Below are 15572 nucleotides of genomic sequence, written 5' to 3' on the forward strand. Positions count from 1 at the left end.
CATAGGCCCGCAAGAATAGGGAGATGCGCCTTAAAGCGCTCTTGTATGAGCTTTTCCCTCCAGCAGACCAGTGGCCCTCACCTGGCCTTTTTTTGACTGGGGAGCTTACCTCAGTGTTTTCCTCCAAGCAGCCGTTTTCCAGTAAAGATGTGGCCACGTCCTCCTTGGCCACGCGGCCCCAGCTGGAGGCCACCGCCTCCGGCTCCTCTCAGGCCCCGCCCATGCCGGCGCAGAGGCCTTACAGCAGCGCGCGCACCACACTGCAAACACCGGGCTGGGAGGCGGGCGCGGCGCTCCTGAAGCGGAGGCAGCCCCCCGCCGTGATTGCTGGCCCCCGGATTTTGTACCGCACGTTGCGGCGACGGAGGTGGCACCTTGGACTCAAGAGCAGCCGGCTGCTGCCCTGGGACTGCCGGATGCGAATTGGGGCGAGGAGCATCGCTCCCCCGTCAGGCAAGCATTGAGCGCGACCTATGTGCCGCGTGTGGCATCGCCCTCCCTCTCCTTGTTTCGGTCTCGCAGCCCATCCCAGTATGGCCTACAAGACTATGCCTCTCCCCTAAGGTGCTACAGTGACTCAGGCAGTCTGGTCACCTGGGGAGAAGTTGGTGCACCCACCTCGGGAGAAGTTGGTGCACCGGTCTGCAGGGGACCAGGCCTATGTTTTTGGGCCCATTCTGGTGCTGGAGCGGCATGAAGCCCAGGCCCCATGGCTCTCCCCGCAGGCACAGCTTGTGCCTTTGGAACTGGCTGGAGGCGAGCTGGATGTGCAGGCATGTGCACTTGATGTACTATCCCTCTCGGGTTCCCAGACCTTCCACTCGCTGGGGGATGTGGACTCTGCTGGGCAAGTTGACCCGCCCATGCCACCAGATTTGTCCTCTTTTGTTGCTTTGTTGTCCCGCCTATCCAGAGCGCTTAATGTGCCTGTAGCACCGCCACAGAAGCCTATGGAGGACTTTTTGTTTCCTTTGGACCTGCAGCAGCAGGCGCCCTTGCCTGCTGCTGTTCTGCCAGAGATTCCATACATCCTTCAGCTTACCAAGACCCCTGAGGTGGCCCCGGTGTAACCATCTCTTCTACAAAATTGACCTTTCCACGGCCCCATGGGTGGTGAAGCTGCAGAAACCGAACACCATTGTTGCCGATATGACCCCTGGCAGCGGGTCAAGGTCACAGAGTACACCTTCTGGCAAGGAAGGCAAGAAGGTTGAAGCCCTAGGCAAAAAGGTGCACGTCAGCGCAGCCTTTGTCACCCGCTTGGTTCATTATGGGGCCCCAGGAGTATCTCTGGAAGCATTTGGGCCCCTACCTTGCTACCATCCCCCAGGAGCACCAGGCCTTTGCCTCGGCTGTCCACCAGGAAGCCTTGTTGCTGTCTAGGGCTCAGAAGGACATGGCAAAGCATACAGCAGACACAGCCGGCTGTATGTTTGCTATCTCTGCAGTCATCCGTCATCACGCCTGGTTGTGGGCCTCAACCCTTTCGGAGGAAGGTAGGGCCCTAGCCGAGAGCCTGCCCACACATGACACTGGCCTCTTTAATCAGGACACGGATGATAAGTTGAAGCATAAGCAGGAGATCAGGCAGGCGGCCAACAATTATGGCTACACCACCCAGGGATTCTACAATCGCAGCCGGCGGACGCCCTCGAGTGCCTACAACCACAGGCCCTATAGTGCGGGCACCAGGCCTTTTCCGCAGGCGTCGACGTCTCAGGCACCTCGTCAGCCTCCACCATCCCGCAGGGTAGGGGCCACTACCAGCCTCAGTCTCGGTGGCGCATTTAGCACCAGCAAATGTATAGGCATTAGTACAGTAGGGTCTCACTTATCCAAGATAAATGGGCCAGCAGAACATTGGATAAGCGAAAATCTTGGATAATAAGGAGTGATTAAGAAAAAATCCTATTAAACATAAAATTTCATTATGATTTTACAAATTAAGCACAAAACATCGTGTTTTACAACAAATTGACAGAAAAAGCAGTTCAATACACAGTAATGTTATGTAGTAATTACTGTATTTACGAATTTAGCACCAAAACATTGCAACATTTACTGCAAAAACAATGACTACTACCCTGTTTCCCTGAAAATAAGACATCCCCGAATAATAAGAAGTAGAAGTTTTGCTGAATTCCTAAATATAAGGCCTCTCCCGAAAGTGAGACCTAGCAAAGTTTTTGTCTGGAAGCATGCCCAGCGCCTGCCAAACAGAACACCAGAGCATGCAGGATTGGTAAATGTACATACCAGTTATACATGGAAATAATGGTAGTAACAAGAAATTCTTGATATGATTCATAGTTTGTCTGGTTAAGTTGGTTTGTGATGAAAACTACTGTACAATATATAATAAATGTTCGTTTTTTGTTCAACAATAAATGTGAATTCTTCATAGAAAAATAAGACATCCCCTGAAAATAAGACCTAGCACATCTTTGGCAGCAAAAATTAATATAAGACACTGTCTTATTTTCGGGGAAACACAGTAAAAGGCAGACTGCCTTGGATAATACAGAACCTTGGATAAGCGAGACTCTACTGTATGTAGATACATTTTGGTTTGAGTTTGTAATTTATAATTCATCTTTCCAGTCCCCTATTTTGTCACAAACATTCATTTTCAGTGGAGTGATTTCTGTGTAATAAATTCTGATAATTCTTTGTGTTTACTGTAGGCTCCATTTCCCAATGGTGGATTTGTTAATGGCTTCAGCTCTCCAGGCTCATACAAGACAAATGCTGCTGCATTGAGTATAAATCGCCCATTCCATAGAAACCGGTATGAAGAGTGTTGAGATGAATTTTAAGACTGTACTGATAGTTCTATAATAATATAAAATAATAAAATTTTGTTTATATCCTGCACCTATCTCCCCGAGGGACTTAAGGTGGTTACTTCTACTTGTGTATTGATAACTAATCTAATGGAAGTACTTTTGAAAAAAGAATTTCAGGATTAATAGACCTTGAATTCTTAGCAAAAATTGGTTTCTGTTTCTTGGAATCATTCACATCATACCTTTAAAATCTTAAATTATTTAGCTTTCTTTGCAAGCATTTAATGTGAGCTTGAATTCCATTGATTTTCTTAATTCTCACTACCTAATTTTTGACATACTGAAAAATGGCATGAATGGATTTTATATTGCTAATTTTATTTTATTTGTAAATAAAGAACATTCTTTTTATCGTCTGCCAAAACATCATCAAAATATCTGGAACGCTGCTTCAGTTGTCCCCACAGACAAAAAAAACATAGAGAATATATGATTAATTATAAGATTAAAAATCAGATTTTATACTATTTGTGAGACCTGCTGACAAGAGATTCCACGGTAACTGCTTTGTGATCCAAGGTCAAGTGAACCCCCCCCCCAAGAATGATTGTTGTTGTGCAAGAGCCTCCCTTACTGCAGTATTACTATACAAGATACTGCAGGGAATGACAACCATGGCCAGTTCCTGTGTCTTAACAAATCCTCCAATGAGGGCCTAGAAACAAGGCTCCTTTTCTTCTCCGTGTTACGACAACATCATGTTTGCATATATAAATAAGCTTTTCCAGAAAAAAAGTTTAATTTGCAAATGTATTGCATCTCTGTATTCACTCACTAAATTAGTCTCTATTCTGACACAGCAGTAAAGATTTACACACTGATAAAGCCATTCACAACAAAAATTCCAGTAAACGGGAAGAACTTTTAATTACCAATCCTTTCCCACTAGCTACCTCTGTACACATTTGAATGAGGCTAAAGTTCACGGCTACCAGTCAGTATGCCTAACATAAGATGGGACTATGAAACTCAAACTATAGCTTTAGCAGCTGAAGGAAATCTGCAAAGCTGCTCAATTCAAATAGGTCTGAAATGGTATCCCACCTTATTCAGGAACTTTTCTCCCAGAAACGTTTAAAGAAATCTGGCCAAGACCAATATGTGTAAACTCAATTCTTTTGGTGTAAACTGAAGCTGTGGAACCAACCAACTATACATGGGGAAGTATTAAATTGTATTCTGTACAAGCAGTTTGTGTACATGCATCAATTCAGCTGCAAACATACAGATATTACAATTAAATGCAATATTGAATGAGTGGATACTCCCCTGTGTATTGGGATTTTTAATTCCCTGCTGTGCTTTTTTATAGTCACTCTGGAAATTCCCCCAAAAATGGAATAAATATTACCCTACAACTTTATAGTATTGATTTCCAAGCATTTTGGGAATGTTTGTTGCCTAATAGGAATTTGCACTTGCCTTCCAGTTTTACATTCCCACCAATGTATGTGTTGAGGGAGACGAAAAATGATGGCATTTGTAATTTTTTGTAACACAAAACATTTTATGAAATGAGAAAGTACCAGTCTGTAGAACCACTTTAGGGAGGGGGGTTACTTTATAAAACATGAAATGGTTGTGCAATTTTAATTTTCCAGCTGGATTGTTAGTATTAGGCAATGAGATACATACTGCACATTAGCTAATATAGGTCTGGGATTTCAAGCTTGACCCATGTTCCTTGAAAGTAAACTTTCAGTGATCTGTATTTCTGTTTAATTATTACAACTTTTTTAGTAATGTTTTTGTCCTGAATTGACAAATTGTTAATTCCATAATTGCTAGTGAAACTTGCATCGCAATGTGATATTAAGAGTGTTTCTGTTTCCCATAATGTTTCCCATTATTTTTCACAAGAGAAAGTTATTGAAACAGCTTTATGAGATCTTACAGCATTAAATATTTTCTTGTGAATTAGTTTTAAACATCACACAAGGACTTTGAAAACAAACTTAAAACAGAATGGGTGGATTAGCAAGAACTGGGATGCTTCCTGCTGCAGAAAAAAAAAAGAAACACCAGCTGCTTATTAAATCTCTCTTGTATATAGAAAGAGTCTTACTAAATTACTGTGACAAACACATGTGCACCATTTGAGATGAAATCAGCTTAGTTGAGCTCATGGTTTTCTGCCAGTAAATGTTTTCCATTAATGTTTGGCTTTATTTTATTAAAAGGTAACACATTTATTGCAGCATAACCTTGTGTTTTCTATAGTAAACCTCATTTGACGTAGCTTATAGTCCGTGGAAGCTTGAGTTGTAGTATATCCATTATTCAAAAAAGTCTTGTATTTGTATTGTAGCAACTGCCTCTTTTTTAAATGTTTATCATGAGACTTGAATACAAAGAAATGAATTTAGAATACAAGAAATGAGATTCTACCTAAATACTAGGAAGAGTTTTTTTGGGTTTTTTTTTTTACTGAAATAGCCATTGGACTAGAATAGGAGAGTAGTGGACACTGCATTTTTCAGTCTTTAAAAAACATTTGATGGGCTTTAGTTTTGTGTTTCCTGCATGGCAGAGGGCCGAAGTAGAAGACTCCTGTAGTCCCTTTCACCTTGATTCATCTAGTACAGGGGTTCCCAAACTAAGGCCCGGGGGCCGGATGCGGCCCATCAAAGCCATTTATCCAGCCCCCCATGGCACAAGGGCAGAAGGGGGTTGGGCTAAATGACCTAAGGGGTCTCTTCTTCTCTTACAACCATTATTATTATTATTATTATTATTATTATTATTATTATTATTATTATTATTATGACACGCAACAAGATGAGTCCACAGCAGACATTCTGCTGGCTGTTGTATTGGATCACACGTCAGACACTTCCCAAGTGTCTAGGACTGTGTAATGTATTGGTGAATAATGCGGGCAGATCCAAGTAAGGTGGCCTTCTGCAGCTGACAGATGGTAATTTTGTCAGTGCCGATTGTGTTTAAGTGCAGGCCAAGGTCTTTAGGCACTGCAGCCAGTGTGCCGATCACCACTGGGACCACCTTGACTGGCTTGTGCCAGAGTCTTTGCAGTTCGATCTTTAAATCCTCATATTGTGTCAGCTTTTCCAATTGTTTCTCCTCAATCTTGCTGTACCCTGGGATTGCAATATCGACCATCCATACTTTGTCTTTTAATTGAGAATTATTATTATTATTATTATTATTATTATTATTACCATTGAAGCTGGGTGGCCATCTGTCAGGGATGCTTTGCTTGTGCTTTTGATGCACGAGGCTGAAGGGGGTTGGACTAAATGGCCCAAGAGGTCTCTTCCAACCCTCTTTATTATTATTATTATTATTATTATTATTATTATTATTAACATTGAGGCTGGGTGGCCATCTGTCGGGGTGCTTTGCTTGTGCTTTCGGTGCACAAAGGCAGAAGGGGATTGGACTCAATGGCCCAAAGGGTCTCTTCCAACCCTCCTTTTATTGTTGTTGTTGTTATTATTGTTGTTATTATTCATTATTATTATTATTATTGCTCGGCCCACTATAGTCCGGCCCTCCAATGGTCCGAAGGATCATGAACTGGCCCCCTGTTTTAAAAGTTTGGGGACCCCTGATCTAGTACATCACCAACCCGACAAAATAACTTAAGGTAGTGTATTTGCTCAAACCCTTTTTTAAATGCTACTTTACTTTAGGTTGCCCTGTTATTTACTGCTGAATAATCATAATTGTTTTGGAGATAGCAAATCTTCTATATACCAGTGACATTAATTTTGAAAAGAGGTTTCAAAGTATCTGTCTACTTTGAGATTCTCTGCCATCCTCTCTCAGGTAATCAAGATCCTGAATGAGAGAAAAAGAAGAAAAAGAGGAAGTTACAGATAGGAATTTGATAATGAAACCAGCAGTTACAGTATGAAGAAAAACAGTGTAGTTGGTGACCTGTTACTTTTAAATTTGCTACTGATTTGCTGTCATTTCCTGAGCAATGTGTTCTGAAGAGGCTGTTATGATCATTTATATTGAAACTGAGTGAATGACCTATGTTGAAATGGAATAGTGGTCTCCTAATGTAATATTCAATTACCTCACCACTATCACACGTTAAATAGTTAAAAGTGAGCCCTGTCTTTAGCTTTTGGTGAGAAAGCAATGGGAAATGGGGATACCTTATTGAAGGAGTAAGGGACGAAATAGAAATATGTTTTGTTAAAGGTAAGGAGGTAAGAGGAGATTGATGTACATATAGAACATGAACATCTGAGACTGTTTAGCTGTCTTTTCCTAGTGGTGTCTAATCCTGTCTGAATGGCATGTTATAGAACTTTGTGAAAGAGTTGTGTGTAACTTAGGGATGATATTCCAACTATTTCTCAATTGATGTAAGAGTTTGGCATTTCCGACCCATCAAAACATTTGTGGAAAGAAAAATAGCATCTACAAAGTTTTGGCAAACTTGCCTCAACTTTTTTTCTGGGCATAACAAAACTTAGTTACTTTGTGACCTGCACAAAATGAAAGAAATTGTACAAGTGAGAGAACTATATATGAAAGTGCCTGCTGTGTTTGCTGTCTGTTCTTCAGGCAATATACTAATACCTACAGTTTTGTACTATAGTTTCCTTTCCTATTCGGAAATTGTGCAGCTTTAAATATTGTGTGACAATTAAAGTGACATGACCTTTTAAGTTGTGTAACATTGTTTGGTATTTTATTCTTTGTTATTTTTGAAACCTTCAGAGGTTTTGAACCAGCACATCATTTTGTTTTGTGATTCTTTCCCTTCAAGTTTGTTTTCCTTTTAAAATGTGCAAATATTCTGTTTTGTTCTTTTTTCCACTGAGTTTTGGGAAAGCTGTGCAGCTTTCTAGAATATCATGTTGCTGTTTTTTATAGTTCCATAACTTTCATTAGAAGGTTACTCAGTAACCTGTTATTTCCAGGGTCTCAAAAATATGGAAAGAAAAATTGATTGCCTTTTCCCTGACAGATCTTGTGACTAGGAAAATCTTGACCTCCCGTGTCTCACTCCACAAAGTGTTAATGAAAATTTAGTTGAATTAAAAATACTCTTGTTTTATGCTAGTTGACTTGTTATTTCAATTTATAATTATAATATTATTGAGAAATGCAGATTTATATATTCACAATAAGTAGAAATAGAGTCTTGTTAAAAGAGTCTTTGATAGGGCTGGTTAAGCTTGGTTGTGGAAGCCTGTGTTTATGCTGTTACTGTACTTTATACATTCCTCATTTGTTTTTCTCTGTCATCCAGTATGAAGCCTCACTTTCGACTGCCGAGCAACTCTGAACACTCAGTGGAAATAACATCTGCTGTCAACACTGTGTCAGTAGGAGATGGACATTTGCACAGAGCTAACTCAAGGAATTTTCAGACAGATCGGCAAGTTACTACATTATCAGGAAATCAAGAACAAAGCTATTCACTGAAGGATTCTTCTGTCACTCAGATAGAACAGAATGGTGATTATGGCATGGGCAGAGGGAGGTAAGGAACAAAGACTTCAAGTTATTTCTTCCAGTCAGTTGAAACTGTTTACATACAAATTGAGCACAACTCAATCCAACTCAGCATTTCTACTACAGGCCATTCTTGAATCTGAGATGCCTTGTACGCAAAGTATGTTCTGTCACTTAGCAGCATTACTTTTCTTCAGGAGGGTAGTTTCTGTGAAATGTAAAGAGGAAGAAAAGTCCTGACAACTTCAGCACCATTTTCAATATTGGAATTATAAGAAAATGTTTATGGAAGCTCTTCTTCACTAATTTGCAGGAGGAACATTTTCAGAGGAAGAAGGAGAAGAGAAGATGACAGACTTTCAGTAAGTATTTTTTTAGGTTTTACTGTAAGTAATTCTAGTAGAAAAAATCCTTTCACAGCACTTCATATGGCATGAAAATGGTACCTTGGACCATGTCCTTCTTATGGCCCACTGAAATACCGTATTTCATTGAGTAATAGTCATTTCTTTGGCTGAAAAAGGAGTTATTTAAAAAAAAATCAGTGTACTGCTGACCTGCATACACCAGCAGAGGGAGGCCAGCTTCTCCACTTTAAACAGTCTCGTTAGCTCAGGGAAGACTCCAGGCTCCTCTTTTCATGTGATTTGCTGCATTGTACAAACAACAGCTTTGCCTGCCCCCCCAGCACACGATATTGTCACTGTCTTCAACCCATTGCATTCAGTACAAGGGAAGAGCCGTAGTTGAAAGGGGTGTGGGCACTTGGGTTACACTGTTGTTTGTACTATGCGGCAATTCACAGGAAGAGGGAAGTGTTAGCTAAGCTGTTTACAGTGAGGAAGCTGTCTTCCTTTGCTGGCAGTGGCTACAGTGTATGCAGATCATCTGCCAGCAAGTGCATTGATGTGATGAATCAAGGCTTCAGCGATTATGCAAGGAAAGGAAAAATACTAACTTGGGGGGCCAAAAAAGAAATGCGACTGTTATATGGTGGTGACCGTTACACAATGAAATACAGATATTCGTTCTTGTTCTATCTGGTAACATTTAATATCCATCAATACGGTGCTATTGAATTACTAGTAAAGATGGTAGAAAATTTAATATGCCTTGGTGCAATTTTGATAATATTGAAGGATTCTTCCGTCACTCAATTGTGTTGTACAAATACATTTAAAGGAAGACAGTGTGTCTCCTAATTTCTTGTCTAATAATGGGACTTGAGAGTAATATGCTCTTACATTGTAATATTCTAACACGCTACATTTTCTTGTAGCGACCTCAGCCTTCAGTTGAAGCCAAGACTTTGACACCAAAGTTTGACTTACTTGCCTCGAATTTCCCTCCCTTGCCTGGAAGTATGATAAAAACACAAGGAGACCCAGTCCTGGAGAACAGAATGTCAGACATTGTTAAAGGAATAAGCAAAGAAAAGGTACCTGTATTTAACTGTTTTCCACTTTTTTTCTTAGTCTGACATGAAGAAATGAAAACAACTAGCAGAATCTCTTAAGATTCCTATAATTTTCATTAGAATTATTAGAAGTAGTCATTGGTTGTTTATGTATCTTCTTTTGGACATAACAGTTATGAAATTTCAATTGCAAAATAACCTGAGCAAAAAGGGAAGAACTTCCTCTCGGCAATAGTTCACAGGAGTGGGTATGTTATAGGTTCAAGAAATCTTGGACTCTGAAGATATAGGTGCTTATATGATTTACAGAAGATATTACATCAATTGGAAAAATGCTGCAGTATTTAAGCTATGATGCCTAACCTTTGTAGCCAAGGCAATTTCATAAACTGCTGTGGGCAGACATTAATTATGGCTTGAGCATTGGAAGGTAAACCAGAAGACCAGGACCACTTTTGTGAATATACTTTTTACAGGAAAATTAATTTTGGGAGGGAAGGTACTACCAACCATACAAAATAATAAAATACAGAAAGAAAATATTACAGGAATGATATAATCATTTCAAGAAAAATATAAAGTAGATCCATGTGTTACTTAATGGATCAGTTTTAGGACCCTTTTTGTAATAAGGCCTCCAGCTGATTTTGCGATCAAATTACAATAGACCCTTTATGTCATTCAACGCTCTTTACACATAACTGAATCCACTTTCAATGAGTTTTGGTAATAAGTGGGACAAGTATATCTGCATTAGAGGAAATAACATTAGAGGAAATACCTTTTGGTGAGAGATACACCGGGATTTATTCCCAATTCTTCACAATCCCCAAAAACAAATGAGGATTACAGTCAAGTCTTAGACCTGAAAAACATCAGTGGATTTGTTCATTATTGGACCTCTTGGGGATGTCCTACTGTCTATACATTTGCAAGAAGTATATTTGCATGTTCCTATGAATATATTATACAGATAATTCCTTCATTTAAAAAATAACAGCCATCATTACCTATTCAGAGTTTTCCCTTTTGACCTGGCATCACCTCCAAGGATTGTTATCAAAGTGTTAGTTTCATTTATAGCATACTTGAGATAGAAGTTCATTTGTTTCCATATTTGGATGACATTTTGGTGTAGGCTGGGAACCAAGCAAAGGAAGAGTCAGATCTCAGGAGAATATTGTAGTGTCTAGAACAGGCCTGCAAAATTTAGCACTTGTAAAGAGCCAATGTTTAAGAAGTCTTCTGTGGGCCACTCCTCCCTTCCTCCCTGACCAGAAAGGCAGGTATGCAAAGGTTCAACCAGAGGAAGTTCAGTCCTGGCTGCAGGCTGCAGGGAACTCTTTGCAGACCACATGCTGTGCAGACTGGATTAGAGAGTAATGAATTTGTGATTAACTACAAAAAATCAGCTGAAGACAAGAAGGAGTTTGCCTAATTAATTTTCAAGGAGATACAGAAAAGGTTGATTTTTTTTTCCTGAGGGGGATGATTGTATTTACAGCTGTTCTCCCCCTGGCTGCCAGTCAGAAGGGTAGCCCTGCCCCCTTCATGTCATAGGAACCCCCTCAGCCACAATGATGCCTAGGCAGGGTTCACTTAGGCCTCTTCCATGCTGCCTATAAAATACAGATTATCTGATTTGAACCAGATTATATGGCAGTGTAGACTCAAGGCCCTCCCACACATCTATATAACCCAGAATGCCAAGGCACATAATCCACAGTATCTGCTTTGAACTGGATTATCTTGATTCCACACTGCCATATAATCCATTTCATTGTGGATTTTATATAGCTGTGTAGAAGAGGCCTCATATAATTCAGTTCTAAGCAGATAATAGATTATAAATATAATACATAATAATTACTATGATATAATAATACAGAACAATATAATCTCTAAAATCAGGACAGTAAATAAAGAGCAACACTGAAAACAGGGAAATCCCAGAAAGGAAACAACCAGAGCCAGCTAACACCTCCCAAAAAAGGATTCCCCTAGGGAGGAAGCAGCCAGTCTTTGAAGCTGCAAGGCCATTAAATGCTAATCAAGGTGACTAATTGCAGCATTCATGCTTGCAAGCAGCAAGGCTATTCAGTGCTATTCAACCTGGCCAACCAAGATTTCCCCTAGATAGAAAACCCCTAGGCTTTGAAGCCACAAGGCTACGCTGTCCCATTCAACCTGGCCTAGCAAGGATGCCCTATGTAGAAAGCTGTCAGACTTTTAAGCTGCAAGACTATTCAGTTATATTGCAAATGGTTCTGAAAAAACGTGGTAGATCAAGGAAAAGTGGCAGATTCTTTATTCCTCAGCATTCTGTTAATAACAACGGAGCACGCTTTCATGGATACGGGGGCTCATTGGAATGGCCACAGTCTGTTAGAGATTAAAGCTTTCAGGCTAGCACTAATTTGTTTTCCTGATGATTTTGAACCAGCACAAGGTGTTTAAAAAAGATGGACTCAAATTGAAATCATTGTATCTCTGCATCAATGAAACTTGCCACTTGAAAAAATGGAGTATGGAGTATCAAATGATTACTACTAGATGCCCCTCTCTGCACACAAACAGCCCTTGTATCCTCTATCATTCACAGGTGGCAGCCCCGCAACATAAGGCCTAATGAGATATTTTCAATCTGTGGCGTTTTTAGAATTGATTCTGAAATCCTGATAACCCATTAAACAATTTGTAACTTTTGGTGTAATTGTAACATGCTGCCATCATAAAATAAACTGCTTTGGAGTTCGTTTAGAAATATTGTGAATATGATTTAGTAATTGTGGCTCAAGCTGTATTTATACTAAGTCTCTTGGTCAGATTATTTGTCTCTGAGTCTTACTGTGTTCCTTTTGTGAAATGGACTATGGCATAGAAAAATGTAGGTTCAAAAGAGTGGTTTTGTGTTTTGAGACTCAAGCCACACCTCTGCATTGTATTAAAGGCTGTTGGATAAGTTATTTTCCCTTTAGCCTCAATTCTAAAGGGAATTGTGGGCTGGTCATACCCACTATGGTATCAATTACACTCTTCCAGAATTCCAGATGTGCCTATTGGATCCAAAAAGTAAGATTCCCTGTTAGTAGTGCCAATGGACCGGTGTCAAGACAGAATGCATAAGCACAAATGTCTTCTCAATTATACATCAGAATTCTCAGCAACTGTGTCTACAAACAGTCCAACTCTTTTAGGAAGGATGTTACATATAGAAGGCCCAAGTCTATGCTAGAAGTTTTTGTGAAGAATTTAGGTGGGGGTTGTTTCCTTATAGATTTTGGGATTCTACTACTTCCAGACTTCTTTCTACAAGAGACTAAGGACTCTGTGCCTTCAAAGAGAAGCCTCTTGAAAATCATATAGGGTTGCTTATTTGAGATGCTTATTGAATGAACATACATTTTGCCTGCCAGAAGGTTATAATTGTTATAAGACTTCGTGTATATAACGGATTTATGTTTTACTGTATATGTCTATTAATATTGGGTTAAAAAACCATTGTTATTGATATACTACTGTTTGTAGTGGTCTTGGGTTTTGTTTGTTTCCTTTCTGCCATGGCTAGTGTTGGTCTCCTTGGTTGGTTTTCTGCCCATACATTTTTTTTGTTTCTGAGTATTGGGTTATTGTAATAAGATACAATTACTTTCGCCAAATTCTAGAGAAGTGCCATGCTGTACTTGTTTTTTAGTGCACCCTGTCTACAGTTGTTGTAACATCTCGCTGCTTCTTACAATCATTATAGTAATTCTCTCATGTTCCTGCTCTCTTGTATCCTGCATTAAACCTCCTCTCTTTTTTCTTCCATCCAGGAAAACAAAGAGTTGGCAGTCAGTTCTTTAACATCTACTCAGGAAGAACATGGGCAAAGCACTGTTCAGCCTGTTATGAGTGCCAGTTCTCCCTGTGAGATTGATACTCCTGGATTAAGGTATGTCAAAAGTGTTTACGCAATTACATTTCCCTTTCTTTAGTCATAATATACCAGTATTTTCTGTCAATGATCTATTGAAAGTGATTTACTATTACAAGCTGAGTATCTCTTATCCAAAATGCTTGGGAACAGAAATGTTTTGAATTTCAGAATCTGGAATACCTGTATTTCATGTTTAGACTTAATTCTAAGCATGAAATGCATTTATGTGTCAAGTACACTTTATGCACACACTGTGAAGATAACTTTGTACAATATTTTTGCATACCTTGAACCATAAGAAAGCAAAGGTATCACTATATCAAACACCCATGTGGACAATTTTGCAGGATTTTGCATTTCAAAATTCCAGATAAAAGATACTCAACCTGCACTGAAAAAGCCCAGTAGAAGGAACAGATTATCATAAAACTTGAAGCTAGTCAAGTTAGGGCAATGAGACCTTCTTCCCATCATAGTAAATTGTGCCGCAGGAAAATATAGGATATTTTTGGTAACACTGATCACGACAACTGTGCAGATCAAAAAGCTTGAAAGTGACTTCAGCTGCCATGATACTTACTTTCAGAGTGTGCAAAGGAACATTTTCTGCATAGCTCTAAATTCTCTGACTAGTTTTAATATTAAGCCCTGATTGGAATCTAGTCAAAAGCTGTAAATAGCACATCTCTTAAATAAAAGATAAAAGAACCAAAATCAACAGTACAAAAATATAGTGAGCACGTGGAATAAAAAAGCAGCACCATTGTACATAATCATTATTTTAAACTTGTTGAAATCTCTCAGTAGTCAAGGATGACATTTTGAGGATATATTGATGATGATGATGATGTTACAGGTAACTGGTCCTTTTTCTACAGAGCAGCCTTTTGGTTAGAGGTTTACATTTTTAGAAGTCTTCATTTATTCTGTTTTGGAATTCACTAATGGAGACCAAATTTTGTCGCTTTTCTTTTAGCTTTGTATTCATAGTGAAGTCAGAGCCATTGGGTATGTCTTGATTAGCCTAATTTGATAGTATGCAAACTCTGCTTCTACCTGAAAACAGTAAGCAGAACAGATGAATCTGACATCATTTCCCTCTTCCTTTGGATCCTTTTTGTCAAATGAAAAGAATGATGATTTCAAAAACTTTCCCAGATAATTTTGTACCTTCTTATCCCAAGATATTTTAGGTTGAGCATCTCTTATCAAGAATTTTGTCCAAAAGCTCCAAAATCTTAAAATACCCACATAGGTAGCTAAAATAGTTGCTCCTTTATTTTCTGATGGTTCAGTGGACACAAACTTTGCTTCATGTAAAAAATCATTAAAAAATATTGTGCAGAACTATCTTCAGGCTATGTCTAAAAGATATATATGAAACATAAATGAATTTGATCTTTGGCCTTTGATCTCATCTACAAGATATCTTATTATATGCATTAAGGCAAATACAGGTATTCAAAAATGAAATATCTCAATCTGTGGCACAGTACAAGTTTGCAAAAAGAATGTTGGTGATCTAAAACCTGACTGGTGCCTGAAAATGCAAAGGTTATAATATTTATAACATTTGTTTTTTGTGTATGGTATAACATAGTATTCTTGTTGGATTTGCCAGTGCCACTCAACTGGACAAGAAGCTCGAAGAGGTCCAGGTACAGAAAGAAGCTGCAAGCCAGACTTCCCCACCTTCCTCTGTATGTCCCCTCAGTACTGTAAAATCACCTAGAACAAATGTCACTTCCTCCACAACTGGTGCAAACACAATGCCTACTTTGACAGTACAGGTGAGGGCATATGCTTCCAGTATGTTTTGCACACTTTTCATAAACTATGGAAGGAGACCATAAACACTGTGAATTTTTTTGCTTCCAGTACTTGTAAAAAATATTCAATTTTTTGGGCAGTTGGAAAATAAAGAAAATATTTAATTTTAGTTCTGAATATT

General features: G+C 39.2%; 1 protein-coding gene across 1 annotated transcript in view; it reads left to right on the forward strand.

Annotated features, from left to right (window-relative positions):
• Positions 1–15572, forward strand: part of larp4 (La ribonucleoprotein 4) — a 43885-nt gene that overhangs the window by 23522 nt on the left and 4791 nt on the right. Inside the window, 6 exon segments of the mRNA XM_003216928.4 lie at positions 2685–2788; positions 8080–8313; positions 8599–8647; positions 9565–9723; positions 13518–13636; positions 15243–15411. Of these exon segments, the coding sequence (XP_003216976.4) occupies positions 2685–2788; positions 8080–8313; positions 8599–8647; positions 9565–9723; positions 13518–13636; positions 15243–15411 (834 nt within the window).

This window comes from Anolis carolinensis, chromosome 2 (genome assembly GCF_035594765.1).
Source record: "Anolis carolinensis isolate JA03-04 chromosome 2, rAnoCar3.1.pri, whole genome shotgun sequence".
NCBI classification, from domain to species: Eukaryota; Metazoa; Chordata; class Lepidosauria; order Squamata; family Dactyloidae; genus Anolis; species Anolis carolinensis.